A 14700-nucleotide genomic window follows, 5' to 3' on the forward strand; every position below is an offset into this window, starting at 1 on the left:
AGTGGAGGATGCTGGAGGGACGTGTGTGTATGAAGTGAATGGGTACACTTTCCGATGGGGAGGTTAGTACGATGGAGCGCTGGCTGAGTCTGGCTTTCAGGCAGTGCGCATGTGAGCATGTTTGGCACCACGTGAAACCAGGTTCAGAGTGACTACCCTCTGTCTTTGCTACATCCCCTCCTGAGGAGGGATGAAAACATGAAAAAACAATGAAGAAATTTAATAAGATAATACGAGGAAGGTCAGTGCTACTTGTCTGCACAGGACATTGTATTTAATATATGCAGATAAATAAAACAGACGGCTGCTTTTAGAGCTAAAAAGTAACATTACTGCAGGTTTGGGCAGTAAATACACTCTCCTCCAAAAGTATTGGAGCAGCGAGTCTAATTCCCATATTTTACTGTACACTGAAAACATTTGGGTTTGACAGCAAGAGATGAATATGAGACCAAATACCAGCATTTCAGCTTTTATTTCCAGGAATTTACATCTAGATCTGATGCACAACTCAGAGGGCAGCTTTTATTTTTTTTAACTCACCCATTTTTCATATGAGCAAAACTATTAGACCATGTGACTGACGGGTGTTTTCTGTTGCCCTATTAAGCTGATAATTCAAACAAGAAATAGTGCTGAATGTCTCCTCTCAGTGCAAGCTTTAGATTTTGCCTGTTTAGGCTGCATTTATAGTTAAGAGGTGTAACCAACATGACACCCAGAGAGCTCTCTATGGGAGAAAAACAAGCAATTTTGAAGCAGATTGAAAATCAATTAGAACCATTGCACAACCATTGGCTATAACCAATACAACCATTTGGAATGTCCTGAAGATGCGAGACACCACTGGTGTCCTAAGCAACAGATGTTGAAAGGACAGATTAAGGAAAACATTAGCAGTGGACGACAGAAACATTGTGAGAGCTGGAAAGACAACCCATGACATCACCATCAACCTCCAGAGAGCAGAAGTGGAAGTGTCACAAACCACTGTTCACAGAGGACTTCTCGAAAAAAAAGTACTGAGGCGACACCAGAAGATGCATAACCGCTCATTCGCAAAAATAATAGGAAGAGAGAGGAGTGGAATTTTCTGAACAGTACACAGAAAAGCCTAAAAAATGTTGGGACAAAGTTTTATGGACTGATGAGACAAAGATTAACCTTTGGAAATGAAAAGAAAGGATCTGCTCATGATCCCAGAAAACACAAGCTCATCTGTGAAACATGGTGGAGGTAATGTCATTGCTTGGGTTTGCACGGCTTCTTCTGGCACGGCTCGTTAACTTCATTGATGAAGTAACAGATGATGGGGAAATGCTGATCTTTTGTCCCATATTCATCGCTCAATGTCAAACCCAAATGTTTTAATGTAAAGTAAAAATGAAGGAATTGGACACCCTGTTCTTTTGGAAGGCTGCACGGTGGTGCAGTGGTTAGTGCTGTCGCCTCACAGCAAGAAGGTTCGAGTCCTGGCTCTGGCACGCGCTGCGACATAGGATCTTCCTGTGTGGAGTCTCCATGTTCTCCCTGTTCCTGTGTGGGTTCTCTCTGGTACTCCAGCTTCCTCCCACAGTCCAAAGACATCAAGAGGGGACGAGGCTGATTGATACTCTAAATTGACCGTAGGTGTGACTGTTAGTGTGAATGGTTGTCTGTCTCTATGTGTTGGCCCTGTGATGGACTGGTGACCTGTCCAGGGTGAACCCCACCTCTCACCCGAAAGCTGCTGGGATAGGCTCCAGCCCCCCCGTGACCCTTAACAGGATAAGTGGAAGAAGATGGATGGTTGGTTGGATGGATGGATGGATGGATGGATGTTCTTTTGGAGGGGAGCATTACTACCATCCAAGCATTTATGATGTATATTGCTTATCATGTACAGGGTCTAAAGGGGCTGGACCAATCAAACACAGGTTTGACATATCAAGACAGACAACCACTCATACTCAGTCACACCTCTGGGCTATTTACAGTCTCTAATTTGCGTCCTGTGGGAGGAAGCAGCTGTTTACCCCTGCTGGTGACTTAACATACCTTTGTCACTTCACTTGTATCTCTGTGTAACTGCAATATGAAGTCGTTAATCCAGTTGCTCTGCTAATGTTAGCACACAAGAGAGCACATTATAATACATTACCTGTTATAAATACTTAGTTAACCATTAGCTGACAGTTAACTAATGTGTCTAGTGCTCATTGACTAAGGGTGTTGCAGGTTACATCAAAGATGGATGGAAAAATAAGGGTCACTTTGGGATCAGCAAAAATAAACATTTAATTTTGTTTAGTTATTCTTACCTTGCACTCTACAACTAAGCATTGCTTCACTGTTACTACTGTACCCTTATTATTTGTAAGTGTTACCACAAGAGTAGATTAGAGGACAGATCAGTGCTAAGACTGTGATGGAATTTTCATAGTTAAATTGATTTTATCCTATAAAGAGGACGAGAAGCTGACAGAGTATAATAACTTCAGCTAAGACCATATAACTTACCAAGCTAATCATGTTAAAGGCAGAAATTATATAAAAAAAAAAAAAAGCAACTGACTTAAAAAAATTCAATGTCATCATTGTTCAAATAAGCCATTTCAGGGAGAGAGTGGTGTGGTCCACACCAACCTGCTCGTGTCTGTAAACAACCATGTAACCTGTTATGTAATGGCAGGTCCTCAGGATAGGTCAACGCACATGAGCGGGACAGAACTACATTATATTTAGAGGACATCACATCAGCTGGTCAGGTTGATGTGCTGAAATACACATTTTCAGATGTCCTAATATCAAAAGTGTAAGGAAACCACATACTGAGTAAGAGATGTAAGTGGATGGGATTTCCTCTGACCTGCTGACCCTCCATGGCAGCTATGTGTCTGGCCTTTTGATAAATGTGTGTGGAGGCGTGAGGGTTTATTTAAGGACGCTGTAGATGAGAGGGAAACTGATGACCCCCCTGTCACACATTCATCATTGTCACATCAGCACTTTGCAGCGTCCAGGCTCACTTGTTAAACACCTCTTACAACCTCATAAATCTCTCCTCGGTGACATGAAGAGGAGGAGGTGAAGAGGTGACATCAATCCTGTCCTAGTCGACTTCTAGGAGATTTAAATATTTTTTCTCCTACAAATACATCTTATATCTCAGCTGCATCGCTTACTCTGATCCTACAGAGCCCTCCTCATCTGACTGGTTGGTCTCATCCTCTGATTGGTCACTCAGGAGGTCACATGGTAAAATGGCTGAGGAATCAGCGATCTCCAGGACGGGCGCGATGCTTGGCCTCCGGCTCCCAGCGCCATTCTCCGTTGGCAGGGTGAGCTTAGTGCTTTCCTCGGGGGGATCAGGGTTTTGGAGATCTATAGCTACGGTACCTGAGAGAAAACACACAGGTTTATAAGATGGACTCCACTGAGGAGCTGCCTACATTACATATAACAGTTTGAATGGTTTGATAAACCACATAAGACAAAATATTGGAAGATCCATTTAACTAGCTGTGTGTAACCTTCGCTGTCAGTAGTTTATCATTTATTCAAAGAATATGGAGTTTATATTCCTAAAACATGGGTGCCCAAACCTTTCCTCTTGAAAGGCCAGAACCCAAACTTAATGGTATGCCAAAAGTTGTTACCAACTATTTGTGTAGAGCCCTCTGCCTCTTTTAAATTTTCTTGGTTAATGGAAAGAAGATGATTTTACCTCACAAGAAACAAAACTGCATTAACTACTGTCATTCATATAATGCTTGAATCAATTTTGTATTACCGTTTATGCATTATGACACATCATTTCATTAAATTTGTGAAAATATATATGCTTAAATTAATGAATTAATTTTTAGATCTGGCAGTTCAAATTGAACCTTAGGACAGGCCAAATAATGCCCCTAGACCCAACTTTTGGCAGCTTAATTTTTTTGATATTATGCGAAGGAAAGTTCAACAGGAGCCTGAAGAAAGACACACTTGTACATTGGTTGACAGAAAATGGCTGCTTCCCTCATACATGGTATGAGAAATGACAAGGAACACAGAGAATAAAACAGTAGTCAAATCTTCAAAAACTTCATCTTAATAAAAACCCCAGACTGTATCCTAAACAAAAACATTCATGTGCTGGAATTTATGAGAGTGTTAACAGTTTTCTGACCCCTTCTGTTTAATCTCAAGGAGAAAATGTGTAGCTTTCTGAATAAATGCATAATACCCATGAGCTAAGCATGCAAACAATATAGACAGTGTTTGTGAATATATACTGTATGCCCCTGACATACATCATATCAGCCACTTGTACTATGATGTATGATATATGTGGAATACATATATCCAGTATATACTGATATATAGAGGCATTGTTGGTAGAACAAAGGCGAACACTGAAGAATTAAGAGAGGCGTTAACTAATCACTGTGTTATTTGGTGTTTAATACATAAAATTGGATCTGCGGATACTGTTATTAAAAAAAAAAGGCGATGTGTCATGCTCAACTTACCATATGAGGTGGCCTGATCAACTTTCACAGGTCAAAGAAAAAGCACAACACAGTGAATAAAATCAACCAGGAAAGTAAAAAAAAAAAAAAAAAGCATGTAAGTAGAACAATCGTGCATCGAAGTTAACTAAAGCATACAGCATCAGCAGCGCAGCCACTGCTCAGACATGTTCACTGTGTTTAGTAAACATCAACAAAGCTTCAATTTTCTCTTGTCAGAAACAGAAACAGTCTATGGTCAACCTTATAGTATGCAGTGCAAGGAATTCTAACATTTTACCAGCCACAATTTTATATAAGATTCTGTGTGTAATTATCTTGTGTGTCCAGGGGACAAAGCTACTCTTTCCCACAAAAAGTGTTAGTTTCCTATCTAGTGTTTTGCAGTAATCCCTTTTTGATTTGTTTAATTCCCTCACAGCAAAAATACAAAATAAGAATTATTTCGGCATTTTATAATCATCATTTCATCATCCAGTTATTATAAATGCTGTAATACTACATGAAAAAATTATTACAGAATTACCAAGAAACTTCTGATACAAGAAAGTGGTTGGGTTTATGGATACAACACTTCGGTTCAGAATGATTTGAATATATAATTTAGCTTTTTTTAAATTATTAATAATTTATCAAAAGCATAAGAAGTCAGTGACAGCATGCATTGATTAAAAAAAAAGTACTATTAATAATTTTACTGCTTTAAACAACCTTTGTTGTCTTTCTAGTGTACGTTTTTGAGTTATGAGGTGTACCTGAATGCCCCATGAAGTCTCACAAGCTTTGGCCAAGTCACGTAGAACTCAGAGTTTAGGAGGCACCCTGAATGCACCAGGAAATTCTTTGTTTTACAGTCTATGGTTAAATCCATATTGATGCACATACAGTCTTAAATATGTACATTTGAAGCAGACAGAGTGAGACCTATGCAAAAGTGGAGCTGATGTGGCTGTGGAAAAGCGCTGTCTGCTTTACACCTCCTTTCTGATCAGCTTTACTACTTGTACATCTTCTCTGACTCACCCATGCTGGCAATGATGCTGTGAACAGGCAGCCTGGAGGGGGGGTCATAGAGGCCGGTGACCGGCAGGCTCTTGTTGTGCTTCTCCTCCTGTTTGAAGATGAAGGCTGAATTCTCCTCTTTGGTGATGTTGATGTAGTAGCAGGTGTCAGTGGCAGCCATAATGTGGCGGGGGCCGGGGTTCAGCAGGATGCTCTTGTTGTCCTCCCTCTTCACCCCGATCAGACATACCCCATACCTGGAGGGTACAACAGAATGAGCTGCATTACTAATGCTTTCATAAAGAAGAGCATGACACTGAGATGTATTGATGGAGGAAGTTTTACTAACTTTTTATGAGCGTGGAAGGAGGCATAGGTGAAACTTTTTCCATCATACTCCCCGAAAAACTTGCTGTCACACAAACGGATGTGGTAGACTTCATTTCCAGAGCATCGTCCATAAGTCCTCTGCCACTGTTCTGGTGACAACTGTCCTTCCCTGGAATAGCATCATCAGAATGTTACTGACATTTTTGATTCAGAAACGTTGACTGATGGACTGATGCAATAAGCAGCACAGTTGTGAAATGGTTTCTGCTTGAATTAGAGGTCAGAATATGACTTGGCTGCCATCAATTTCACATTTTTATTTTAAATGTGCCTCAAAGTCATCTCTATTCATAAAATAAATATAAGACAGCAACTACAATTTTACCATGAACTGATAAATCTGTTCTGCCTTTCATGACCCCATACTCCCCAGCCTCAAGTATTAAGATCACAATAACGATTAAAAACTAAAGGGTTGTTTTATTTAGCAGTTTGTCATTTTCAGAACTTTTAATCAATTTAAAGTTGCTTAACTTAACACCTGCCATCATGAAGTCTATTCCCATTCCCGTCACCATAACTGCCTTGAGCAAGCATAAGTTAAATGGATGTCCTGTCTGTCTACTGTGGATAGGGTGCATTAGTCACCTTCCACACGGTGAGCAACACAGACAGATTAATAGCCAAACATAGAAGAGTTATGCTGACGGACTTGACATTGACATGTTTTTGCAGGGGTGACAGAACAATAGTCAACACTGCAGAAACAAAATAAAGGTAGAGTACGGTGCAGTCATCAGTAATACCTATCATCACACAGGGTTCAATCTGTCCGAGAGTCGTGAAACATAGAGGTATCAAATATTGACAAAGAGCTGTGCACTGGGAAAGTTAAAGCTTTCCTTAAAAAAAAAATTGCTCTTAAAGGTTGAGCTGCAATGAAAGTGGAAAAAGTATCATTGAGGCAAATATCAGAGACTGACTGTGACTGTGGCTATAATGGTTGAAATGTATTGTAAAAGGTTCAGCTGTTCTGTTTTAAAGGTCATTGGGGAGCTACCTTTTCTACCAGCTGTAGTAACAAATGTTAAGAGGAGACACGAACCTGATTAACGGAAACAACATGATTTGATGTCTTTCTCATTTTATTTAATCTAGCAAGTCAGAACCATCTGAAAAGTCCTCAGCAAAAAAGGGCAGAAAGTTGGCAGGTGATTAGATGTATCATCTGTCTATCACACTCTATGACAGGCCCATATCAAAAACCTTTTTTTCTAGAAAAAAATGGTGCCAGCATGACAACATCAGACTTTTCCCTCTATTTTTTATTTACATTTTCAATGTACAGTATACTGTGCATTTCTGTGTTTCTGTAACCTTCTTAAAATCCTGATACACTATTAAAAAGAAAAATCAAACATGTAAATGTTTAATGTTAAGCAGTTGTGTGTTTATATCCTGCAACAAAAAAAATACACATTTAATTGTTAAATTCAAAGCAAGTGTGCTATTTATAGGTGGCACGGTGGTGCAGTGGTCAGCACTGTCGCCTCACAGCAAGAAGGTTCGGGGTTTGAGTCCTGGCTCCATCACAGGATCTTTCTGTGTGGAGTCTCCATGTTCTCCCTGTTCCTGTGTGGGTTCTCTCTGGTACTCCAGCTTCCTCCCACAGTCCAAAGACATCAAGAGGGGACGAGGCTGATTGATACTCTAAATTGACTGTAGGTGTGACTGTTAGTGTGAATGGTTGTCTGTCTCTATGTGTTGGCCCTGTGATGGACTGGTGACCTGTCCAGGGTGAACCCCGCCTCTCGCCTGAAGGCTGCTGGGATAGACTCCAGCCCCCCCACGACCCTTAACAGGAATAAGCGGAAGAAAATGGATGGATGGATGGATGGTGGCTTATACTTACATTAGAAAAGTTCATTGTTAATAGAAATACATTCTATTAAAAGCTATCCACCACTGTTAAGGGTAGAATTACATTTTGAATCTCTGTAATGTATATCCCAATAGAATCGGATTTTATTATGCTATCACACATTCTAGACTGTAATGTCTGTACATATGTTCTTGTGTTATGCAACTTATTTCCCTTTCACACTATGTGCTTTTTTCCTATGGTTGAAATAGTTAATTGTGTGCTTCCTTGGATGTTTATTTACTGTACTAGTTGGGTTGGATGGTTCACCACACCTGCATTCTTTGAGCTTGTTAGGCTATTAGTGGATATGAGGTTATAAATATGGGCGTATTTCCCACTTTTCAAACTGACAATTATCCCAGACGGATCAAAACATTACCTAATAAACTTCTGTGGCTTGGAGTAAGTGGCTTCTTTGTTGTTCAATCTGGATAACTTCCACCAATCAGACCAACAAACTCATGTAGAAACCAGAAGGTAGAAGAGTGACAATGTCTTTTCCATCTAGAAAAGCCTCCAGGAGCTTTCTTTGCTATTCTGATGCTACAGCAGTATTTAAGCTAACTTTATCAGGAGCTGCTATTAACAGTCTCACTGTCATCGTACAATACATGTAGTTTGACTTTGGTCAGAAAAATAACTTACGCAGTGATAATCATACCAAATGTGAAAAAAGTGAATAAATGCTACCTTTAATTCAATTAAATAAATGTAAAAAATAAAGTGTGCACTCACTGTCCTCTGGAGGTGTGTACCAGGAGAGTCACTAGAGTAGACGTGGCTGGGCACACACAGTTTAGTGCTAGCATGGCATACTTGAACTCCTCTTCACACACTACGTGATCTGATGGAAATAGTTAAGAGTAGGCATGAAAACCAAACTGATTTTTTTCAATGAGAAATACAAAGAACCAGGTAGTTCCCATGCACTTACCAGCAAACTTTACATGGAATTTATTTTCTGGTTTGAGAATTTGGACATAGAGAGGGCAATTTGGAGCAAAGTCCTTGGCAGCCCAAGCCCTCAAAATCGTCTGATGATCCTGATGAGAAAATATTTTACCGCAAATGCAGTCAGAGTTTATGGCTCATAAAGTTTTCCTCAGAGACTAAATGCGAGCTCAGTATTTAATAGCAAGTCCAACATAAGTAAAACATCAGGGTATCTCGGGCAAATTTCTAGGAAGGACGATGTGAAGGAAAATACATGAGAGAGGTTTATTGCTGGAGTTCAAGTGACTGCTGATGTGACTTACGGCAGCTGTTCGGTCCACCTCGTTCCTGCTGCTGAGGATGAAGCAGGCCTCAGCGTCATCCATCCTGAAGTAGCCACAAAGAGGAAATGAAAAAGCAGTGACAGGAAGGATCGGGGGTCAGTCCAGTTAGTTTTTCAAACAAAGTTAAAAGTTCTTCCTCCAGTTGAATGTTTGACTCTCACTGCGCAGAACCACACGACTATATGTGCTGAGTTTGACACTGGAAGGCTGTTTTCACATTCAGAGATGGAAGTATAAATACTCTCTGCGCTCTGTGCGGTTCTGCAAGCATGATTTGTGACATCACAATTTTTGGAGTTGATCCTGGTCCAATTTTTGGCAGACAAACGTGTGATGTTGGAAATGGAAGACTGCAGTGAACAACCATTGTGAATGGAAGTAGGACATGATGGATACGTCCCCCAAATTAACTCGAATAATTAGAAATACCTCTTGAAGGAGTAGGTGGAATTTTAATGATTCTACTGTGGTAATTATACATTTTTTCAGCAAAAACCATGACAGATATTCATTGTAGTATCCCTCAGAGTATGTCTTTAATGTATGGAGAGGATCTTGGGCTGGAGTGAGCAGTGCTACCCCACAAGTTTGAAAAAACTCTCTGGACTGCAGGAGTGTTTGCCAATAAGCAATATGATCTCCTTAAGCAGCAGTGAAACTGCCCTACTGGTACTGACCGTCTAAATTGACAGGTCAAACATATTCAAATAAGAGAATTTCAGTTGCTGCCAATGTGTGTGGCCTTTGACGTGAGAAGATATGGAGAGAAATCCTATTATACTGATGAGCAAGCAGAGGGCAGACAAGTGCAATTATCTCATCACACCGGAGCGTCTAACTGCACTTGAGTGACTAATTCGTCGGTGGAGGATTCAAAAATATACAGTTTACGTAACTGAGAAGAGATTCTTTTACATGAATCTAAAAGTATTATGTGCTACATTTAAATACAAAACCTGGAATGTGCATTTATTTTCTAGTTGAAATATAATTTGCATCTTCATCTACATGATTGAAGTGGATGTAACTACGTGTTCATATTTATGCATCGAGGTACAAGTGGATGTTATGTGTGTGTACATGTAGCTACTCACTTGGCCCTCATCAGGTCCTGGTCTTTGAGGGCAGATCCCTGCAGGTATATGACCCTCTGGGACCATAGAGGGATCTGGAGAATACGGCGAACTTGTATGTCTATATCAGTCGGGCACAGTATCACCACATAGTAGTCCTGCATGAAATGAGAACATTTCTTCTCAGCTCCATTTAATGCATGCAGGTACATTCTGTTACTGTTTTAAGGGTGTGATCACATTCATATTGACTGGTAACTCATTGACTGGACAGATAGTGATGGTGATGGTGATGTCATCCTGCATCGTCAGCACTGGAACCAGGCAGGGAAATTAGTGAATGAAAGTGGGTCGTATTCCTGTGTATGTTCTGTGGTGTCAAACCAACAGATAAGTGATTATGAGCACCGTAAGCCAAGATTGCATCCTTTTGCTGTATATCATAATGAGCAACAAATAGAAAAATGAGAGAAAAAAAGAGGGTACTTTGTACAGTGTTATAAGATTTCTTCTATGTGTTGTGTTAAAAAACTACAAAAATTTACAAAATATACATTTGGCTGCTCAGCGCACCTCTAGTTTGTACTCACATGGTGATGTGCATAAGTTATCCTGGCTAAGCAATTGTGCATAAATCAGCTGTAAATCAATGAGTTCACAATTAGGGGTTGTATTTAGTAGTAATTACATTTTTAAAAGTACGCTATAAATATTCATTGCCTCTTCCACTTTGGAATCTCATCACAAACAAACTCCATATAATGACAAAGAAAGGTGGAAATGTTTTATTTATTCGTTGTATAAGTGCAAGACTGAACTGGAACACAAATCTATTGTGTCTGTGGATGTGGGTGTTAGAAAGTGGGCTGTCCAGCTACATTTATAGCTCAACTCCTCTCCAGATATTATGAAACCTACAGGGCTGTAGCTCCGGAATATCTGAAACCCTCTACTTGGGTCTTTTAAGTGTACCTGTAGCCTGGGATGAGCGTAGAACTCATTGAGAAAGTCCATCAGCAGATCTATCTTTAGTGAGCTGACACACAAGACCACATGCTTCTCCGTCTGTGCTCGGTGGCGGCTGTAGTTCCCTCCTAACTTCTGGCTCTCCATCCACAGGTATGCAAGTTCTTCAAACTGACACAGTGACAACAAAATTGACTAGATGTCAAAAGCAACAACAGTGAAGTAAATGATGATGAAAGGATAGATTTATTGTCTGGACTTGGATGAGAAAATGAAGCAGTTTACTGGCAGCAGAAAGTTACTTCTGCTTACCACTGGATCTTAACGGACAGACGTGAAAGTGTTTGTACATCTACAACTACATGAGACTGTTGGATTTATCATGCCCCTCATGCTGTCCCCTCCAAGTCTTAGTCTGACTTTTAAATAGAAGCACCCAAAATGTCAGAGAATTATTAAATTTGTATTTGCCAGGAGCCTGTAATAGCTAAGGGAAATGTCATTTAATATTTGACGAAAATCCCTAATCGGCTTGATGTATCAACATAATAGGAATTCAAATCACTCCTAAAACAAGGTTTTAAAAGTATGGGGTGCGCTACTGCAGCCCTGTTACCTGTAGTGGGAGCACCACCAGGGCGACGCAGATAAGGATGACCACTAGCAGCTTCGAGGGCCAGATTTGAGGTGTGACATCACCGTAACCCACAGTGGAGAAGGTGACGATGCAGAAATAGAAGGAGTCAAACAAGGACAGGTCCTTCCCCGCTCTCTCGAGATGCTGGATACCACAAGCTCTGCAGACAAAACCATAACAGCGTTGACGGACTTAAAATCAAAAACAGATATTTTGTTCAGGACATCTGTTTCATCATTATGGTTTGTCCAGGTGAAGTGGACACAAAAACACAATATGTCCTAAATCAAAGGGCACAAAAGTCAATCAAGCAGCTTAGGCAACTGCCCAGAATGGCCTTTAAAGTGACACCATTGATCACTAGGTTGGTTCCGGCTCAAGGCTTGTGTTAATTAAGTTGTGCTTTTTTATTGATAAATTAAAGATTTAATGAAAGCCTGAGGTGAAGGTGGTAGAGGATGTCTAACTGGATAAAGTGAAGAGGAGGAGGCAGATTCTGGGCCGTGGCCAAGGTTAGAGGCGTGAATGCTGCTGAAGAGCGTTGATTAAACGTTTCAGGTTATAATAGCTCAAGTCAATGAGACAAAGAGAATTGAGAAAGATGGTGAAGGGATAAAACTTCCTGGATTTACCATTCGTGTTGGCACTATTTTCCCTGCTGTATCCTCCTGTCCTGCATCAGTACTATTCACATGTAAGTGAAAACTTGCAGACCTCGTTCAGGCCAAAGTATTAAATCCCACAGATTTAGCAATCAGTTTAAGTTTCTGATAAGTTTTAGTTTCCTCCTGAAAATTGTTAAATTGCTTTAAAATATTTGACCTTTCTATGTTTTCTCACTTTGCAAAAGAATTATGGACCTCTGTGTTTTTATTTTTAAGACTTCCACTAAAGCCCAAGACCTGTACACTACTAAATGCACTTGCAACAATACTAACTGAGGTCAGTATTCAGGGAAAGAGATCTGGCATCGCGTGACTGACAATATCTTTACTCACCCGGTGAAAACCAGACACAGTAAGGTGCAGATGAGGATGAAGACCTGGTTGAACATGGCGGAGTGGGTCCTCTGGATGGCGCGATGGAAATCATTCTGAGAAGAAGGAAGAAACAGCATGGCAGTTTCCTTTTTGTTACTTGTGCATCTATGTGCTTTTTTATGGCTGTGATGACAGTTAAAATAAAAATAAAGTTTAAAAAAGGAAACTTTGCCTTGAATTTTGTGGCTTATTGAGGCTATGTAGAATACTGATCTGAACAGAAATTAACAACACAAAATGTGTACATCTACTTTTCCGCCCTATTTGTTACTCCCTAATCTTGTCATGTACTGTTTTTGTTATGCTTTCTTTCAATAAACTGATTATCATATGAGACAACAGCTCACCACTCATTTTCAACTGTAGCTTGTTAGCATGTTCAGCCTACCACCTCCACCCTGCACCGCCTCCTCAAACTGTCTACAGTCTCTCCCCATGTGCTGGTTTGCTTGGAACCAGATTCCACCATCTGCCCAACTACCGCTTTGGCATGAAGCTCATACTTTGTCATGAGTCTGAATCACAGCAAGAGCACACGCACACACGCGCACACGCGCACACACACACACACACACACACACACACACACACACACACACACACACACACACACACACACACTAAATGGATATCATCTAATTGCTATGCTATGCACCATGTCACTTTGCATCTCCAGAGAGCATTCAGGATAATACTGATGGTGCACCCCCAGAATTTAGTGTAACAAGCAATTTTATGAGTTTGGTGTTGCTATGATGCACTGCGGTGTTTTGCTCTCCTTTTATTTTTTTGCTTACTTGAACCTTTTAAATTAATTCTTGCTTGCTTTGATAGTGCGTTTAATGTTTTTGACCTGAAAATAAATGAAATTCATCATTTCTTATCTACCGTATACTAGTCAATACCGGGGGATATGTGCATCCCAACTAAATGCAGAGATGAGGAAATGTGACCTTGTTGTAACCTTAAAGACCTACAGAATATTAAATCTATATGAAGACTGGCAAAAATAAAAAAAATAATAAATAGTAACATTTAGAGTCAAGGCACTCTATTGGGAGTGTAAGAGGCTTTGGAGTTCTTTGAATTCTTTACAAATGTTTTGACTCCACTAACTTATTTATGTTTTTGTCGTAAAAGAGTTGACATGTTGTAGTGCCTCCACACAGAATAACAGCACCACAAATGTGCAAAGAAATAAAAGCATGAAGTAATGACATCGAAACAAATACTTAATGTCACAAGTAACACAAGGACTCATTGGATCTGACATTATCCCGAGCTTCAGACACATCCATGTTCTGTCCAAAAGTGTTTCTGTTGTGTTGCTGTTGCTATGTGACAAAAACATAAATTTGTAACCACCGTGAAAAAAAATGTAACTATCGCTTTGATGTTAATCAATTCCACCTTTAAACAGTGTGGGTTGTAATGGCCACGATGCAGTTTTTTTTAACTCTCTTCCTCTGTGGCCATATGCAATGTCATGAGGACTCAGACATCAGTGGAGGACATAAGTGGACTCATCAGTGGAGGAGATAAGTGGACTCAAAAGGAAAGACAGACGAAGATTTCTTCATTGTAAGATTATATATTATACAATATTATATAATATATATATATATATATATATATATATATATATATACATACACACAGTATATATATATATTATAGTAAGATTATAAATCAAAATTATTTGGAGGCTTTGAAGTTGCATCTCTAAACTCCACCAAATCTTGCTGATGGGATGCTGTCTATATACAAGACAGATATCGGGGGGAAAAAAAATTGTAGTTGTAGGGTATGGTAAGGTAGAGTGAAAATCAACAGGGTTTTCTCATTTAAATCCTGTGACAAATGTGAAAACACATTTCTTGTCTCTCTCTCTTTAAACCCTATAATCTCTAGAGTTGACACATCTAATCAGAACAAATGGAAGGTTTTAGCTT

General features: G+C 39.8%; 1 protein-coding gene across 15 annotated transcripts in view; it reads right to left on the bottom strand.

Moving 5' to 3' along the window:
- LOC147260272 (potassium channel subfamily T member 1-like) overlaps positions 1-14700 on the bottom strand; it is a 74352-nt gene that overhangs the window by 16753 nt on the left and 42899 nt on the right. For 9 of the 15 annotated variants that reach the window (XM_086206781.1, XM_086206775.1, XM_086206780.1 and 6 more), the window contains 11 exons: positions 12707-12801; positions 11688-11868; positions 11078-11242; positions 10127-10263; positions 9012-9075; positions 8690-8798; positions 8491-8599; positions 5851-6000; positions 5523-5758; positions 4500-4520; positions 3165-3378 (listed from right to left, as the gene is read on the bottom strand). In XM_086206781.1, the coding sequence (XP_086062907.1) occupies positions 3165-3378; positions 4500-4520; positions 5523-5758; positions 5851-6000; positions 8491-8599; positions 8690-8798; positions 9012-9075; positions 10127-10263; positions 11078-11242; positions 11688-11868; positions 12707-12801 (1481 nt within the window). The remainder of the gene's footprint in view (positions 1-3164; positions 3379-4499; positions 4521-5522; positions 5759-5850; positions 6001-8490; positions 8600-8689; positions 8799-9011; positions 9076-10126; positions 10264-11077; positions 11243-11687; positions 11869-12706; positions 12802-14700) is intronic. The other 6 variants (XM_086206777.1, XM_086206786.1, XM_086206784.1 and 3 more) reach the window with 1 other exon arrangement.

Source organism: Aulostomus chinensis, chromosome 6 (genome assembly GCF_037954235.1).
Source record: "Aulostomus chinensis isolate RoL2024-O1b breed Wild chromosome 6, RoL_Achi_v1.0, whole genome shotgun sequence".
Lineage (NCBI taxonomy): Eukaryota > Metazoa > Chordata > Actinopteri > Syngnathiformes > Aulostomidae > Aulostomus > Aulostomus chinensis.